The sequence below is a fragment of the Athene cunicularia genome, assembly GCF_003259725.1.
Source record: "Athene cunicularia isolate RWA chromosome Z unlocalized genomic scaffold, athCun1 chrZ_part1, whole genome shotgun sequence".
NCBI lineage: Eukaryota > Metazoa > Chordata > Aves > Strigiformes > Strigidae > Athene > Athene cunicularia.
Window position 1 is genome coordinate 10,696,892 of NW_020799142.1, and position 15,420 is coordinate 10,712,311.

At 38.1% G+C, this 15,420-nt stretch overlaps 1 protein-coding gene across 1 annotated transcript in view; it reads right to left on the reverse strand.

Annotated features, from left to right (window-relative positions):
• Nucleotides 1-1,653: 1,653 nt before the first annotated feature.
• The window catches only part of TBCA (tubulin folding cofactor A), a 14,324-nt gene continuing 557 nt past the window's right edge, over nucleotides 1,654-15,420 (reverse strand). Inside the window, exons 2-4 of the mRNA XM_026865774.1 lie at nucleotides 13,613-13,753; nucleotides 4,891-4,977; nucleotides 1,654-1,910 (exon numbers count right to left, since the gene is read on the reverse strand). Coding sequence (XP_026721575.1) covers nucleotides 1,830-1,910; nucleotides 4,891-4,977; nucleotides 13,613-13,753 — 309 coding nt within the window. The 3' untranslated portion in view covers nucleotides 1,654-1,829. The remainder of the gene's footprint in view (nucleotides 1,911-4,890; nucleotides 4,978-13,612; nucleotides 13,754-15,420) is intronic.

Genomic DNA, 15,420 nt, shown 5'->3' on the forward strand with positions numbered 1-15,420 from the left:
GCTGGTAAGAAAGTATGCATGTACTCCTATGAAACCAGAAGTGACTGGTGACAGCCAGCATGGTTTCATAAAGGCCAAACTGTGCCTGACATTTGGTGGCCTTCTACGACATTGTAACAGCATTAGTGGAAAAGGGAAGAACAACTGACATCATCTACCTGGACCTGTGCAAAGCTTTTGACACTGTCCTGCACAAAACCCTTGTCTCTAAATTGGAGAGACATGGATGTGATGGATGGACCACTCAGTGGATAAGGAACTGGCTGGCTGGTCACACTCAAAAGAGTTGTGGTCAATGGCTCGATGCCCAAGTGGACAGCAGTGACGAGTGGTGTTCCTCAGGGGTCGGTGTTGGGACTGGCGCTGTTTAACATCTTTGTTGGCAACACGGACAGTGGGATTGAGTGCACACTCCATTTGCTGATGGCATCAAGCTGTGTGGTGCAGTCAACATGCTGGAGGGATGTGCCATCCAAAGGCACCTGGACAGACTTGAGAGATGGGTCTGTGCAAACCTCATGAAATTCAACAAGGCCAAATGCAAGGTCCTGTGTGTGGGCTGGGGCAATCCCAAGCACAAAACACTTGTGTGTGACACTGTAATCAGAGAGTCATAGAATGGTTTGGGTTGGAAGGGACCTTAAAGATCACCTAGTTCCAGCCCCCTGCCATGGGCAGGGACACATTTCACTAGACCAGGCTGCTCAAAGACCCGTCCAACCTGGCCTTTGAACACTGTCAGGGAAGGGGCATCCACAGCTTCTCTGGGTAACCTGTGCCAGTGTCTCATCACCCTCACAGTGAAGAGTCTTCCTTAAATGCAAAAATCTTTCTTTAATGTAGAAAGCTTTCTTGTTCATCAGCAGAGCTTACTGTTTGCTGCTCAGAGAAGCTATCCTGAAAGCACCACAGCTTTTGTACATAATGTTTCAATGGTCTTCCAGACAGATTAAGCATTCTCCCATTACCCATTAGTTCTCTTTCATCTCTGGAGTTTTGAGGTTTGTTTGAAAAGACTCACTCACTTAGGCCAAGGTGCTTTCAGGAACAGTCCACAACTCTTACCAGCAGATCCACGCTACTAGTCAGCTGCTAAATACTGTTTCTTGAAAAAGTAACAGAACTTTGATCAATGGTAAATGCGTGAACTGGGCTCTATGAATCAGCTCCAGGCAAACTGAGAAAGATTTAGAATCAGCCCTTAATTCTATTCTGGGCTCAAAGATAAACAAAGAGTACATACTTGATAAAATTACAGAAAAATTGCTTCACAGGAAAAAGATGAGTGACTTTGAAGGGTCATTTAGTCCATCTCCTCTTTCAGTACACATTGCTATGCTACAATGGCTTGAAATTATTTCAGATATAAGGTGCTTCTGAAGCCCATGTGGCAGGGGTGTTGGAACTAGGTGAATCTTTAAGGTTTCTTCCAACCCAAACCATTCTACAATGCTAACTCATTCTAACATATTTGTTGGTCCCTCCCTTCTTTATATAACTAAACTTTGTTTCTTAGCCTGAATTGTTGAGATTAAGTTCTGTATATTAGCTATTAGATTATTATCCTTACATTAAGTTGGGTTTATTTTTTCCTTTTTGTAATCGAGGTGAACTGGAAATGTTTATCTTTTGCCTGAATATGGAACACACAAATGTTTCAGAATATCCTTTTATTTGTTAGATCTTGGCAGTTAGAGAAAGGATAATTTGCATAAAAGGAACCTTAGCAAGTCAACAATAGAGCCATAATAAAATGAATGTGTGGAATTTATGAATATGAATATGAATTAGCCAGTGCTAATGCATATAAAGAGAGTACTGAAAAACTTCTAGGCTTCCAGCTTCACAGACTCCAGTATGGAACGTGCTTCTTTATACTCTTCAGCTTCTTCCAATTCTTTTTCATTTTCCTGGAATAAAAAATAATTTTGAGTACTTTGAAAATAACTGACATGGGATTAAATTTAAGAATGTAACTATTAAAGGAGAAGGCTGAGGTACTCAACAACTTTTTTGCCTCAGTCTTCGTTGGCAGCCTTGCTTCCCACACCTCCTGAGTAGATGGACCTCAAGCTGGGGACTGGGGGAGCAAAGTTCCTCCCCCTGTAAGAGAAGATCAGGTTTGTGACCACCTGAGGAACTTGAATGTACAGAAGTCTACAGGATCTGACATGATGCATTCCAGAGTCCTGAGGGAGTTGGCAGACGTAATTGCCAAGCCACTTTCCATGATATTTGAAAAGTCACAGCAGTCAGGTGAATTCCCCAGTGATGGGAAAAAGGGAAACATTGCACTCATTTTTAAAAACGGCAGAAAGGAGGACTCTGGGAACTACTGACCTGTCAGCCTCACCTCTGGGCTTGGGAAGACCATGGAACAGATCCTCCTAGAAGCTGTGCTGAGGCACATGGAGGACAGGGAGGTGATTTGAGACAGCCAGCATGGCTTCACCAGGGGCAAGTCCTGCCTGACCAACCTAGTGGCCTTCTGTGATGGAATGACTACATCAGTGGACAAGGAAGAGCTACAGATGTCATCTCTCTGGGCTTCTGTAAGGCCTTTGGCATGGTCCCTGACAACATCCTTCTCTCTAAATTGGAGAGATAGGGATTTGATGTGGGGATTGTTCAGTGGATGAAGAACTGGTTGGATGGTTGCATTGAGAGGGTAGTGGCTAATGGCTCGATGTCTGGATGGAGATCAGTGACAAGTGGTGTTACTCAGGGGTTCGTACTGGGACTAGTACAGTTTAGTATATTAATCAACAACATACAGTGGGATCAAGTGCACCCTCAGCAAGTTTGCAGACAACACCAAGATAAGTGGTGCAGCTGACATGCCTGAGGGACAAGATGCCATCCCGAAGGACCTAGACAAACTCAAGGAGTGGGACCACATGAACCTCATGAGTTTCAGCAAGGCCAAGAGGTCTTGCACCTGGGTTGGGGTAACCCCCAGTATCAACACAGGCTCAGGGATGAAGGGATTGAGTCCTGTGGAGAAGGACTTGGGGGTACTGGTGGATAAAAAGCTGGATATAGGCCTTCAGTGTGCACTTTTCTGTCTAGAAAGACAACTGTATCCTGGGCTGCATCAAAAGAAGTGTGGCCAGCAGGTTGAGGGAGGTGATTCTGCCCTTCACCCACCCTGGTGAGGCCCCACCTACAGTACTGCATCCACCTCTGAAGTCCTCAGCACAGGAAAGACATGGACCTGTTGGAGCAGGTCCAGAGGTGGCCACAAAAATGATCAGAGGGATGGAACACCTCTCCTGTGAGGACAGGCTGAGAGAGTTGGGATTGTTCAGGCTGGAGAAGAGAAGGCTCCAGGGAGACCTGACAGCAGCCTTCCAGTACTTCAAGGGGGCTGATAAGAAAGATGGAGACAGGCATTTTAGTAAAGCCTGTTGCGATAGGACAAGGGGTAATCATTTTAAACTAAAAGAGGGCAGATGCAAACTAGGTAGAAGGAAGAAATTTTTTTCTGGATGTCCCCTCCCTGGCAGTGTTCAAGGCCAGGTTGGATGGGGCTTTGAGCAATCCGGTCTAGTGGAAGGTGCCCCTGCCCATGGTACAGGGGCTGGAACTACATGATCTTTAAAAAGTCCTTTCCAGCCCAAACTATTCTGTGATTCTATGAAACAAAAGATATATTGAAAACACTAGTTCTGCATGAACTCAAAAGCACAGGTAATGTCTTTTGTCCTACTTAAGGTCCAGGATAATGGCTGTCACATGAGAGTACAGTGGATGTGATGTATGCATACTTTTTATTTTATTCTGTTAAATGTTTAAAACCAAGGCCAGCATAACTGGGACCAGTAATAACAAACTTCAGAACTAGAGTACTGTTAGGAAGAAGCTTAAGCAGATTGACAATTGAAAAAACATACTACTACTATAAAATTGATTTTAATAAAAGCCTTGAAGGTGAGCTAAGCACAGAAAACAACTCTTAAAGACTTCCAAATTCTTAACATCAATAGTAATTCCTCCCATTCCTTGTTTTAAGTTTGTACAGTACCTTGTATGGATCAATACTTCTGCATGCCACCAAAATCTAGACCAGCTAACTGTTAAGTAACTAGCTGAATGACAAAAGGACCCTAAATCCTGCCAGGTACTGAGCCTTTATTTGGAAAACAGTAGAGGTATATTACCTGAGGATACTGAGTTTTCCTTTGAGAAGGGATTTGCATTTCCAGCCATCACATGTGTCTGGGACTTAATTTATGGTATGTATTTTTAGCCTCACAGTAGCATTTACATGTGTAGCTGAATTCTTGATGAGAAGGCAGCTTTTAAAATAAGAAGTGTGACGATCTCCAAACTCAGTATAGTTTCAGTGAATCTATTTGTACAAGATACTATTTACTCCTGCAGGTACTCTTATCTTAAAATGTAGCACTAGTGTTCACCTCACTAATAAAACATAAGACAGTACTCAGCAAAGACTCAGCTGTGTTGTTTCGTGTCCACAGAATAATAAAAGTAGTAAGCAAAGTGTTTTTACTATTTCAGTTCACTACAAACACATTATATGCATCTGCACTATCTAGAAAAATACCTAAAGGGGGTGCATGTAACTAGCACAGGAATTCAGAGTCCACTCTAGCAGTTCAGTATTTCAGTGTATGTTAAGTGTACACTCCATTAAAGAGAGCTTCAGATATTCTAACACAGTTTTCAAGAGACTGAAGACCAAGTCTGCAAAGACAGTTATCTAAAATGAAATACTGGTATGTTACAGGATGCTAGCCTTGGGACCTATAAAAAGTAATTCAATCCAGTTCCAATATGCTGCAATTGTACTGCAGACAAGCATTCTTATCCAAGTTCATGAAGGAACAGCAGCATTTCTTGATCAGTGGGTTATGGTGCTATACTTACTAGTAGTTGAGTAAGATCTGCATGTGCAACTTCTAATCTGCGCTGGCAGTCTGGAATCATCATCCGTGACTCTTGCAAGATCTCGATCTGTGAAAATTAGAAGTCAATGAAATGAGAACATATTACAGATAGGAACATTATTTTTTAAGATAAATCTGACAAATCAGTAGTGCAGTCATCATCTAGGAACTTCAGAACACGTGTACCTATTTTCTGAAAGGCTTTTTTATTAAAAGACACTCAGCATAATTGCTTAAAACTCTGCTAATTTACAGGACACTTCATTTACTTTGTGCTTAATTAAATATAAAGTATTAAGTGCAAAAGAGTGTTTAGAATAATTTTCCCCTTAGAAGAAAAGTACTGCCTGGTAAGCTTTCCATACAGCATTTGTTAAAGAGGCTATTTAAACAAACTTTCTCCTGCTGTCGTGAAGCAGCTTCATCCAAAATGGGATCAGCTGGTTATATAAATATCTCCTGCATCTTTTGGGTAATAAAGAAAAACAGTGTTCAGATAATACCACATAGAGATAATTACTGCATGAAAAAAGTTATTGAGTTATTGATCACATTGTGTGCACACTGCAGGAGGCTCTGACTGAAAGACAAAGGTAAAGAAAAATGAAAAGCAGAGACCAGCAGGCTCATATTTTTGATGCTTATCATGCATAAAAAGTTATTACTTATCCTTGTGCTTCATTTTAGGAGAAAGATTATTCTCACCATGCACTTTGAACAAAATTACTAAACTGGCACCCCACTGAATCTGAACATCCTGCCTCCTCCTACAGAAAACAACTTCAGATTCAAACAAGGGAACATTTATTTCATAGAACATTTCTGGATCTGAAATCCAAACACTGACAAAAAAAGCTGTACAGAGTTCTTCATTAATGTTAAATATATTTAGAAATTAAAATCAGATATCTAAATGTGAAACCTCTTCTGCATTCAGGATAACCTGCAACAGAAGGCATTCCCTTTAAATGGCTTATTTAATTCTGTCATTCCTATGTTGTATTCTCCCTTCAGTATTAATACTGCTATACCAAAGGGTCACTGTAAAAGGGAAGATAAGGCCTTCCTGTATGCATAAATACATTCTTACCTATAGCTTATGTAGTAAAACATTATCACCATGTTTTTAAGTGTGATATATTTAAGTTCTTTGTTCAAGTTATTTTTGAGAGAAAGAGCTGAAAAACTTTGGTTTTAATTTTCTATCAGAGAATCTAGGGCAAAACCCATCTACTTTAATGAAGAAAAGGCAGCTGACATGCTTAAAAAAAAAAAAAAAAGCATCCCCAAATTCAACTTCTAATTGGTATCACTTTTAAGTGTTCAGTGTTGGACTGTACTAAAAATAAGACTAGGAACACTGCATATTACATTTCAGCAGTGAATGAATAAATAAAGGTTTGTAACTTCCATAGAATGAGGAGTGCCATAAACTGCGTGAGATGATGCCTTCTGCTTTATGTAGTAGAATCTGTTCTATAAAGAATACCTACAGAAGTGAGAATATCCAATAAGACTTCCTTGAGCCCGTACTGCTAAACAGTTGTGTATTGTAAAGCTGGTAGATGACATGAAAAGTAGTAATTTAGATATATGCAACTCAATGAGTGATCTGGAAAGGCATATAAACCTAGAGACTCTAAGCTGTAGTCCCGACTGCTGTAATAAAAGTACAAAACTACCCCAATCACTCTGTTGAAACCAGAATTTGACTGAGATCCAAACAGGTACCCGAGTTTTACTTACATTTGCCTGCTGTTATACAATAATAAATAAAAAACAGAAGGATAATAAATCCTGGAACTATATTCAGTAGGCACAAAACAGTTGGAGACAGGAATAGGAATTCTGTGGAACCAATATTATCAATTAATTACCAAAACACCTACACAAACCCTGATAACTTCTGCATAGAACACATTTTTTGCAAGTAATGCTGATAATCCCAAACAGACCATTTACTGTTAATATATGTAATAAAGCAAAGTCAAAAGTTCAAATAATTTGATAAGCTTTAGGACTGGAATTTTTTAAACGTTTCTCTCCCAATTCTATCAAAATTCTCTCAAACTTTCTGACTGAATTCTAAGGAGTTTAAATTATAAGCAGGTCACAGAGGAAGCTATTACATGAAACTGATCTAACTTTGCAAAGAACCATAAATATCTGCAATGTTCCTGTGAATTACAATGCCAACAAAAATATTAAAAAAACTGGAGTAAGTGAAGTGCATCTAAATACTGTGCTAAGACAAAAGCAATAAAGCACAAAAATATGTACAGGGAGAAACAAATTGAATTTGTTGTCAATAAATGCACATAGGACCTATAGGAGCCATTGTGGCTACAGTGAGGATGACATCCTTATTCCATTGAGTGGACCTAAAAAGCCAGTTAAACAAATCTCTTCAACTGGCCACACTTCTAGTCAGTTGTCTTTCATGACTGAAGGTACTTCTATTAAGACAGCAGATGTCTGGCATCTTCCAAAAGAAAGCAGTTTCCTCAGATGTGATGGAGCTCTCTTAACTACTGGGGTGTATACAGCCTATTTACTAAACACAATGTGGGTCAAATGCCAAAACACTGGTATGCATAATGCACTATCAGTAGCATTCAATCAGTTTTCCATAAATGCCCAATTGCAGTGACAGGTAAAGCAGAACAGTTGCAACCACACAGAGCCACATACCAGTTGCTTAAGTGGAAGTGCACCGTAACTAAAATGGAACCATTACTTTACACATTCAAAATAAGCACAAAAGCTAAAACATGACTCTGTGAGAAACAGCTGAGGAGGTAATGCCCAAGGCATTAAACATAAGCAACTTTGATTTTTAGCAGGTCCCGCATTGAAAGTTCAAAGCTACTGTTTAAACTTTAGGTAGATCAAAGCTGCTCACAAGGCAGATTCTCTACTTTTTGGACCACCCAAGCATTTAGACTGAAATAAATTTTTGATAATTGAAGAATACAAATAAATATTACTGCATAGGAGTGTCAATACCAAGTATTCTGCAACAGGAAGCAATTTTGCTGAGACTGACATGTATTATATAATAGGGACAATAGTTTTATCAGCTTCAGAAAGATGGAAGCAGGGGTGGGGTTTTTTTTCCAGCTAACCTACGTCTAACCAAGAGATTTAGATTGGCAGATCTACAAATAGTTTGAAAACTCAACAAGAAAACCTCCATAGGTCTCTTTAACATTCCTTGATTTTAGAAGCCTAATAAACTGCTGTATCACAGGGTATAGTGACAATTTCATATGACAAGTTCTAAACTTCATGGGACATGTTCTAAGCACAAGAGATAGGCTAAAAACATGATAAATGTGAATGAGTCATATATATACACCAGTTATGTACACAGACATGAATATATATTCATGCTTTTGAATACTGCCTCCCAATCAACTTGCCCTTTGACTGTTGCACAGACAATCATAACAATATGGATCTACTCAAACACGGTAGGGAGGAAAAGAAAAATACATGTAAGTAATTCAGTTTGCTAAGAAAAGCAGTAGTGGTTTGAACTAATTTAAATCAAAGTTTTACAAACTTTCTGATGAAAAGTTCAAACATAAAATCCATTGACCAATTACCACCACATTTGATGGAAGGACAGAGACCCAAAAGAAAAAAGGTCATCTCTAAGTATCATGAACACCAACGATTCCAAAATTAACAATCCTCCTACAGAAGAGATTGTCGCATAAAGTAAACAGTCATGCTAGGGCTACTGTTTGGCTAATCAACATATTTGTAACCTAAATCTGTAACACGGTATTATTTATTACCTCACTAGTAACCAGCGAATATAAAGGCACAATGTGCTGGGCCAGGTTGGTGGTGTTGGGACACAGGGAGTAGGACAGCATACGTGATGTAGGAGAAAACTGGGCACAGGGAAGGCAGGAACTCAGAGGAGATACGGCATTAAGGTGAATACAGAGGGAAGAAACCCCAAACACAAAAATAGTAGAAAACCAAATTTTATTAGTTCTACTTCCTTTGAAGCAACTTGTTTTATTTTCACATAGCAGACCCAAGAGAAGCTTGAGCTATCTACAAATACAGAATACAAGAGCACACTGCAGTCTGTTGTAGGTCAGTTGTCAAATACATTGATCAAAACACTTCCAAAGGACCATGAAGAAAAGCTTGCAGTACAGAACTGGAGAATGCTGTTTTGTTTCTATAGTGCTTGAGTGTTTCAAGAACTGAAATGGCCATGTGTCAACCACAAACCATCTACCATTTCCTCCTGAGGAGGGAAAAACTGTCTACATCTAATGCCTCAGTATTTCAAATGAGCTTTCTTTGCAGCTCCTCTCAGGTGAGGGCTAATCCTGTTTGTTCTAAAGCAGATCACTTTAGGACATAAAAGACTTCTAGAAAGGTTCCTTTGTTCTTTTGGAAAATAGTTTGTCACTGGCTGTTTTCCACTAATGTACAACTGTCAGGTTTTCTTTGTTGTCAACAGTGGGGAGTGGAAGGAGAACCCCACAGACCTGAAGTTAAAAAACTGAGGTACTTTTCAGAGGACAGAAGTGAAACTCCATGTCCTCCACTGAAAAAAATTTTAATCACACTGTATTATAAATGACAGATATTGCTCCTTTAAAATTAACTTAGAGGATGATAATGGAATTATCCATTACAGAAAGCTGTCATTTCATCAGCAGGCAGCTCCCTTCCTTCCAGCAACTGAAAATTCTATCTGAACAGATCCATACTGATGCAAGTATAAACTTCACCTTGTTAACAGGTGAGAGGTGGTAAACATCTGAATGAAAAGGTTTCTTTGGAAGAGGCATAAAGCAAACAGGACAAAAGACAGACTAGCTTTCCCAGCAGAAATGGCTCAACCTCTAGAACAAAGAGCCAAGTTTTCTCTCTGCTCTTTCCCCCCATCTTTTTTCCAGGGCAAGTTAAGCTTGGGGAAGAGGCTGAGAGGGTTGGGATTTTTTTGGTTGCTTGTTAAGATATAATCCTGAATCTGTGCTTAATGTAATGGATGCTTTGCTAAAAGGTAGCAGGGTGGTTAGGAGGTGTTTTAGAATAAGCTTGAAGGGAAGGAATCCCCCATCTGTGTTGTGGAGGTGAAATACGAAATACCTGGGGAAGTATTTGTGCTAAAATTGGAACCAGAACAGACATGGAAAGTTCCCTAGATAGACAGGAGAAAAGTCAAGTCTAGATCTTTTCCTCCCTCTAGAGCACAGGAAAAGTGAGCCTAGCTGAAAAAACTAGTCATGTCCCATCATGGTGGCAAGTCTCTTCTACCATAGCAGTGTTGCCAAACTAACTCATTCCAAATACTGCATGAGTGCCTTTAATCTTCATCATAAAGTCTGGAATCCAAAAGGAACTTACACCTGCCTAGATAAAAAGGAAAACACCCTTTGGAATACAAAAGGGAAGAAGGAAGATCACAGTAATGATTTTTTGCCATTTGGTCTTTCAGAAAGCACGTAAGGCAATAAAAACAAAGTCTGAAAGCATTTTTAATACCAGTTGTGTGTTAGGAACATTGTTCTGTACTTAGCAGAGAGAATTCCAAGTTGCTAGCTTTTACAGAAACAAACTTGGCTTGTTAAGAATACTGTCCAAATAAATAAAGGGGAGCACTGGACTCTTTAATTAGCATTTCCACTGCCTCCTCACCTAAGCAACCAGAACTAGAGTTCAGATTAAGTAAAGATCATCCATTCTTAGGAAAAAAAAAAAGAATGAAACTAATCAGATTAAAGTGAAATTGTATGTTTCATCTGATTTTACTGTACTCAATTGGTGAGAAGAATGAAACTTTGAACCAATCAGATGGTGAGTAGAAAAAGTCAAAAATGTAAAAAGCCAGATGAGCTAACTGGAGGATTTCTTTGAGGCTAAATAGACATTTAAAAATGAAAGAGTTACAGAACTTTACACATCTTCCAAAATAATTATCCAAAACAATATACATTGTTTCCAAATACATTTCTTCTTAGCTGTTTCAGACATTCTACCATTGATTCAACAAAGCAAGAGAAATACCACTGTTTTCACTAATACTTGTAACAAACTGTGTTTTAGAAAGATGTACTTTTTGTATTCTTCTCAGTAAAAATGCTGACAGTTAACAAAACCACCAGAGTATATCTACAATCCCACTGAAAGGAAATAAGAAGTAGGTATCTCAGGCTTTTCCCATACTCACAAGCCTCAAGATAAAAGTATGAGCTGGGAAAGGATGTTTATTTATGTATGAGATACATCAACAACCACAGAAATGGAGAAACATACTGGTTCCTATCATTAGTCTGCACTCATGAGTCAGCATATACCAGCACTGCAAGAAACTGTCCTTGTTTTCTCTGATACTGTATCTGCTCCTCATTAAGTAAGTCTTTCTGGACAGCACAGGTGGAGGCTAGGATCTAACAACTACCCCAGTTGGTCATTGCCTCAGATTGCCCAGAGATCACTCGAGTTCACAGGAACCACAAACTGCCCCACTGCCTAAGGAATTAGGTGAAAATACTGAGTCAAACCTTAACTGTTTTACAAAGGAACTGATCCCTCCTTACAGACCAGACACACCCGAAAGTCTACATATGCTGTAGGAATGGTACTACTAATGTTAAAGTAAAGTTTTCTGTAGTCACTTCTGTACTATTAAACCATATGTTCTACTGCAAAGTTGTAACTAGAAAGCTAAATGAAAATAGTAGTACATTAAGAGGTAGTTAATCCTTTTAACATTTTTAGGCATCCCTCCCTCAATTCTGTATCAATTTGTATATACATACCTGATTTAGCTGATATCTCAGCTAAAATAATCTTTAAAATTATTCTCCTAGTTTCAAATGAAATGAGTCTCATTCCCATCCCCCAAATGTTACTTTTTATTACTGAAATAAAGACTACAACCATGTTTTTAAATAAATATAGTTATTCAGATTAGGAATTATTAACTAAAAGCAAGTCTTAGAATGTGTAACTACATATAATTTTCCTGAAGAACATCTCAACGTATTAACCCTACCCAAAATATAGTTCTGAGCAAACTCTCCTGGTATTATACAGTTTTCTTTAGAGTAACAGATTTGATCCTATGAAAAGGGTGTACATTCTTTCTGAGCCTCCAAATTCTTCATAACCTAAAATATTAACAGCTTACAGAATGCAAAATGCACTAAAAGAACAAGAAGTGAAGAAGTCATTGGAAGAACTGATGGCTTTCAAAGTAGATCAGGCAGATTCTGAGTCAATCAAGACTGTTCTCTGTGAAGGCTTTTGTCACTGGTCTCCAAGAATGCTTTCAAGTAGTGTGTAACATTTCACTTCACAGAAGAAGTTCATAGCCTCCGCTGTTTTTGACTTTGATGATATCTTGCAGGTCACTGCGGAAATACCACAGTGCAGTCAAATAATCTGATGAATGAGGGACACTAAAAATGGGAATTGAATTCATTAGTTCTTGTTAGCCCCAGAGGATCTTCAGAAAGACCACTATTTTGAAGGATCATAGAGTCTCAGTGGTGAGGCAGAAGACAGCTCAGCTCTATAAATACAGTTTCTTACTTGTATGACAAATTCTTGATTTGTCTTTCTTTCCCATGGCATAATGAAAGCAAGGTAGGACATACTCACATTAACTGAAATCTGAACTTAATAAAAAGTTGTTTTAGCTTGCTCTAAAAGGGCTTTCTCCTATCTTGTTTTTGTTAGTTTTTATATTTGAGATTTAACTGATTCTTCCACTGTTTAAAAATGAAGATGGGAAAACAGTAGGTTAGGTTTTATAACACAACACCACCAGACTACTAAAACAAGTGAAAATAATTTTAATTTACAGTTTCGGTTTCTGTTGAGATTTAAGAGAAAACATCTGGAAAATGCTTGGGAAAAAAACATAGTTAAAAAGGTAACATACTTAGTTGAAAGAATATAAAGGCCACAGTTAAGCACATACATGCCACAATTCTGTAAAGAATAAATGCCTGTCTCCCAAAACAAAGCCTTCTCCCAGTAAGAAAGTTGATACTCCTCCTCCTTGCAAAAGGACATGTACTGTCTGCAATCACTGCCCTTTGTGGGAAACCTTCCAAGAAAAATTTAATCATATTGTAATAGTGACACTAAACCATACTCTTGAGCAGATGAAACTACAGCATGCATCTTGCTAGTCAGTGACTTCACTACAAATTCTAGCAGCTGCTAGGAGCAGCTGTGTACCCACTGCTCTCTGAGGTCTGTGATTTTACCAAGGGGATACTAGTATACTCAAGAGTTGAAATGTTTCATCTCCATATTAAGTATCAAACATTCTCACTTCACTGTAACATTTGCACTTAGCAGCAAGCACTTAAGTTTACCTAAATGCATCTAGATCATGTATTTTCAGGTTCTTGGTATTTCTGAGAAAGAGAGTTCATGATGGCCTCATACAGAGTGTGAGTAGTGAGTGATAACCATCCTGACACCAAGTGCCAAGTAATCCATATGCAGTCTCCTTATAATTTAAAAGTTCTGGAGTAAAGGAAATTTCTACAAATACTTATTAGGAATTTTATAATTGACGAGATTTTTTAGTCTAGTATTTGTATAACAGGAGTCCAAGAAGAAGTACAGGAAATTAATTTATTTAAGGATGAGTATGATTAAATGAAAGCAAAGAAAGATTTTATAAAACAAGTTTTAGGATAGTTTACCTGCTTCTTAATTCCATAATCATCACGTGCTTCAGCTTTCATTTTTTCAATCTTTTCTTCTTGCTGTTTTGCTTCTTTTTCATACGTAACTTTTTCTTTTGCCAGTCTGCAATTAAACCAAGTGATTGTGTTAATCTGATTCTATTACAGTAAAAAGTTACCCCACTGATAACAGCACTCCCACCCTGAAAGTTTCAGCCCTGTAAGATAACACACAGTTTTATAAAAAAAGGCTCTTGACCACTGCAAAAAACTGCATCTAGGAAATGCTGAATTTAGTTATGATGTATAATGATTCTTATGAAAGTAATTTAAATTAAAAAATAATTTTAAAGATTCTGTGTGGGCTTATTCATATATAATATCCTTAAAAAGTTATATATATTAGTACTTCATTTCAAATACATAACAGAAACAGATAAGCTGCCTTATAGATCTGGATTATGGCTAATAAAGATAGATAGCTTTCCGCTCTATACTACTATCTCAAAAAAGACCTCACATCATTGGTAGCCAAAGCCAAACAATATTAAGATGTCCGCAAAGACAACATTGTTATCACTGGCTTTTAGATCAGCATTTGCCAGACTTTCTCAACATCACCCAGGTTCTGACACTTTTGCAAGTGACCTATACTGGCTGTTACAGTCATTTAGTCTTTCCTCTTTCCTATTCACTACAAAGTAACATGACTGCACCTGCATTAGTAGATGAATAATGATAGACATCCTTCTTACTAGCAACTTTTTTTCAAAGTTACCACATGTAAATGAAAAGAAACAGCACTGTGTTCGCAAACTCTGATGCCAGACCATTTTTTTCCCTGTTCACTACATTTCATGCCGTCAAATGTATTATTTTCTATACTAGTTTCTGTACAAAATAATGAAAAGTAGAATTCCCAAATTATACAGTAGCATCATACTTCTGTATTCCTTTGAGTATCTTCTCTGCTTACACTGATGCTGGTTTGGGGGTTATAGACAAAAAAGTAACATTATAGCAATTTTCTTTATGGCCTATCTTTCAAAGGGAAAAGAATCCATCTTTTACACCCAATAATGGACCCATACTTAGGAGCAGGATGCTTTTTGCTATCAAGCATAGATTCAAAAGTAACATAAAGCATTTTGACAACCAGAAGGTAATATTAAGGTAGTCTAGTCTGATGCTCTACAGTAATTTTTACACTGCAAAATCCCATTATCAAAGTTTATTATTTATTAATACCGCAACTTTGTTGTTGCATCTCCCGCTTTGTTCATTAGGTATATGTTCATCAGGTATATGTTGGATTACATAATGCTAGAGCTGAACCAAAACATCCTTCAGGATCTGGAGAATAACAAAGTAATTTCTGATCAGCTAATTCAGGATCAAAATAAGCACCAAGATGCTACTGCAAACCTGAGAGTACGCTGAAGAAAATCCTTTCCCAAACAACAAGCATGAGATCAGCCTATACAAGATTGTTTAAGGAGAGCTTAACAGCCTAAAGAACATAATCAGATCCAAGAAGCAAAGAACGTATTAGACAAATGAAAATAGAATAAAGGTCTAATAGAGAGCTTCATGATCATATTAGCGCATCAGAGCAAATTAATTCCTAACTTGTCACAGTTAAGTGCCCTACTAGAAGTGCTGCTGAGGACTGACCAAATGGCACTAGGGTGATAAGAATCTTTTGTGAACTGAAGCCACCAAAAGAGCACCACTGCAGTAATAGCTTGAGAAAAAAATCCAAAGAGAGTATACTGATATTGCCACAGGGAACTCTCCTTGCTTTTGTTTGAGTTCACATCATCAAA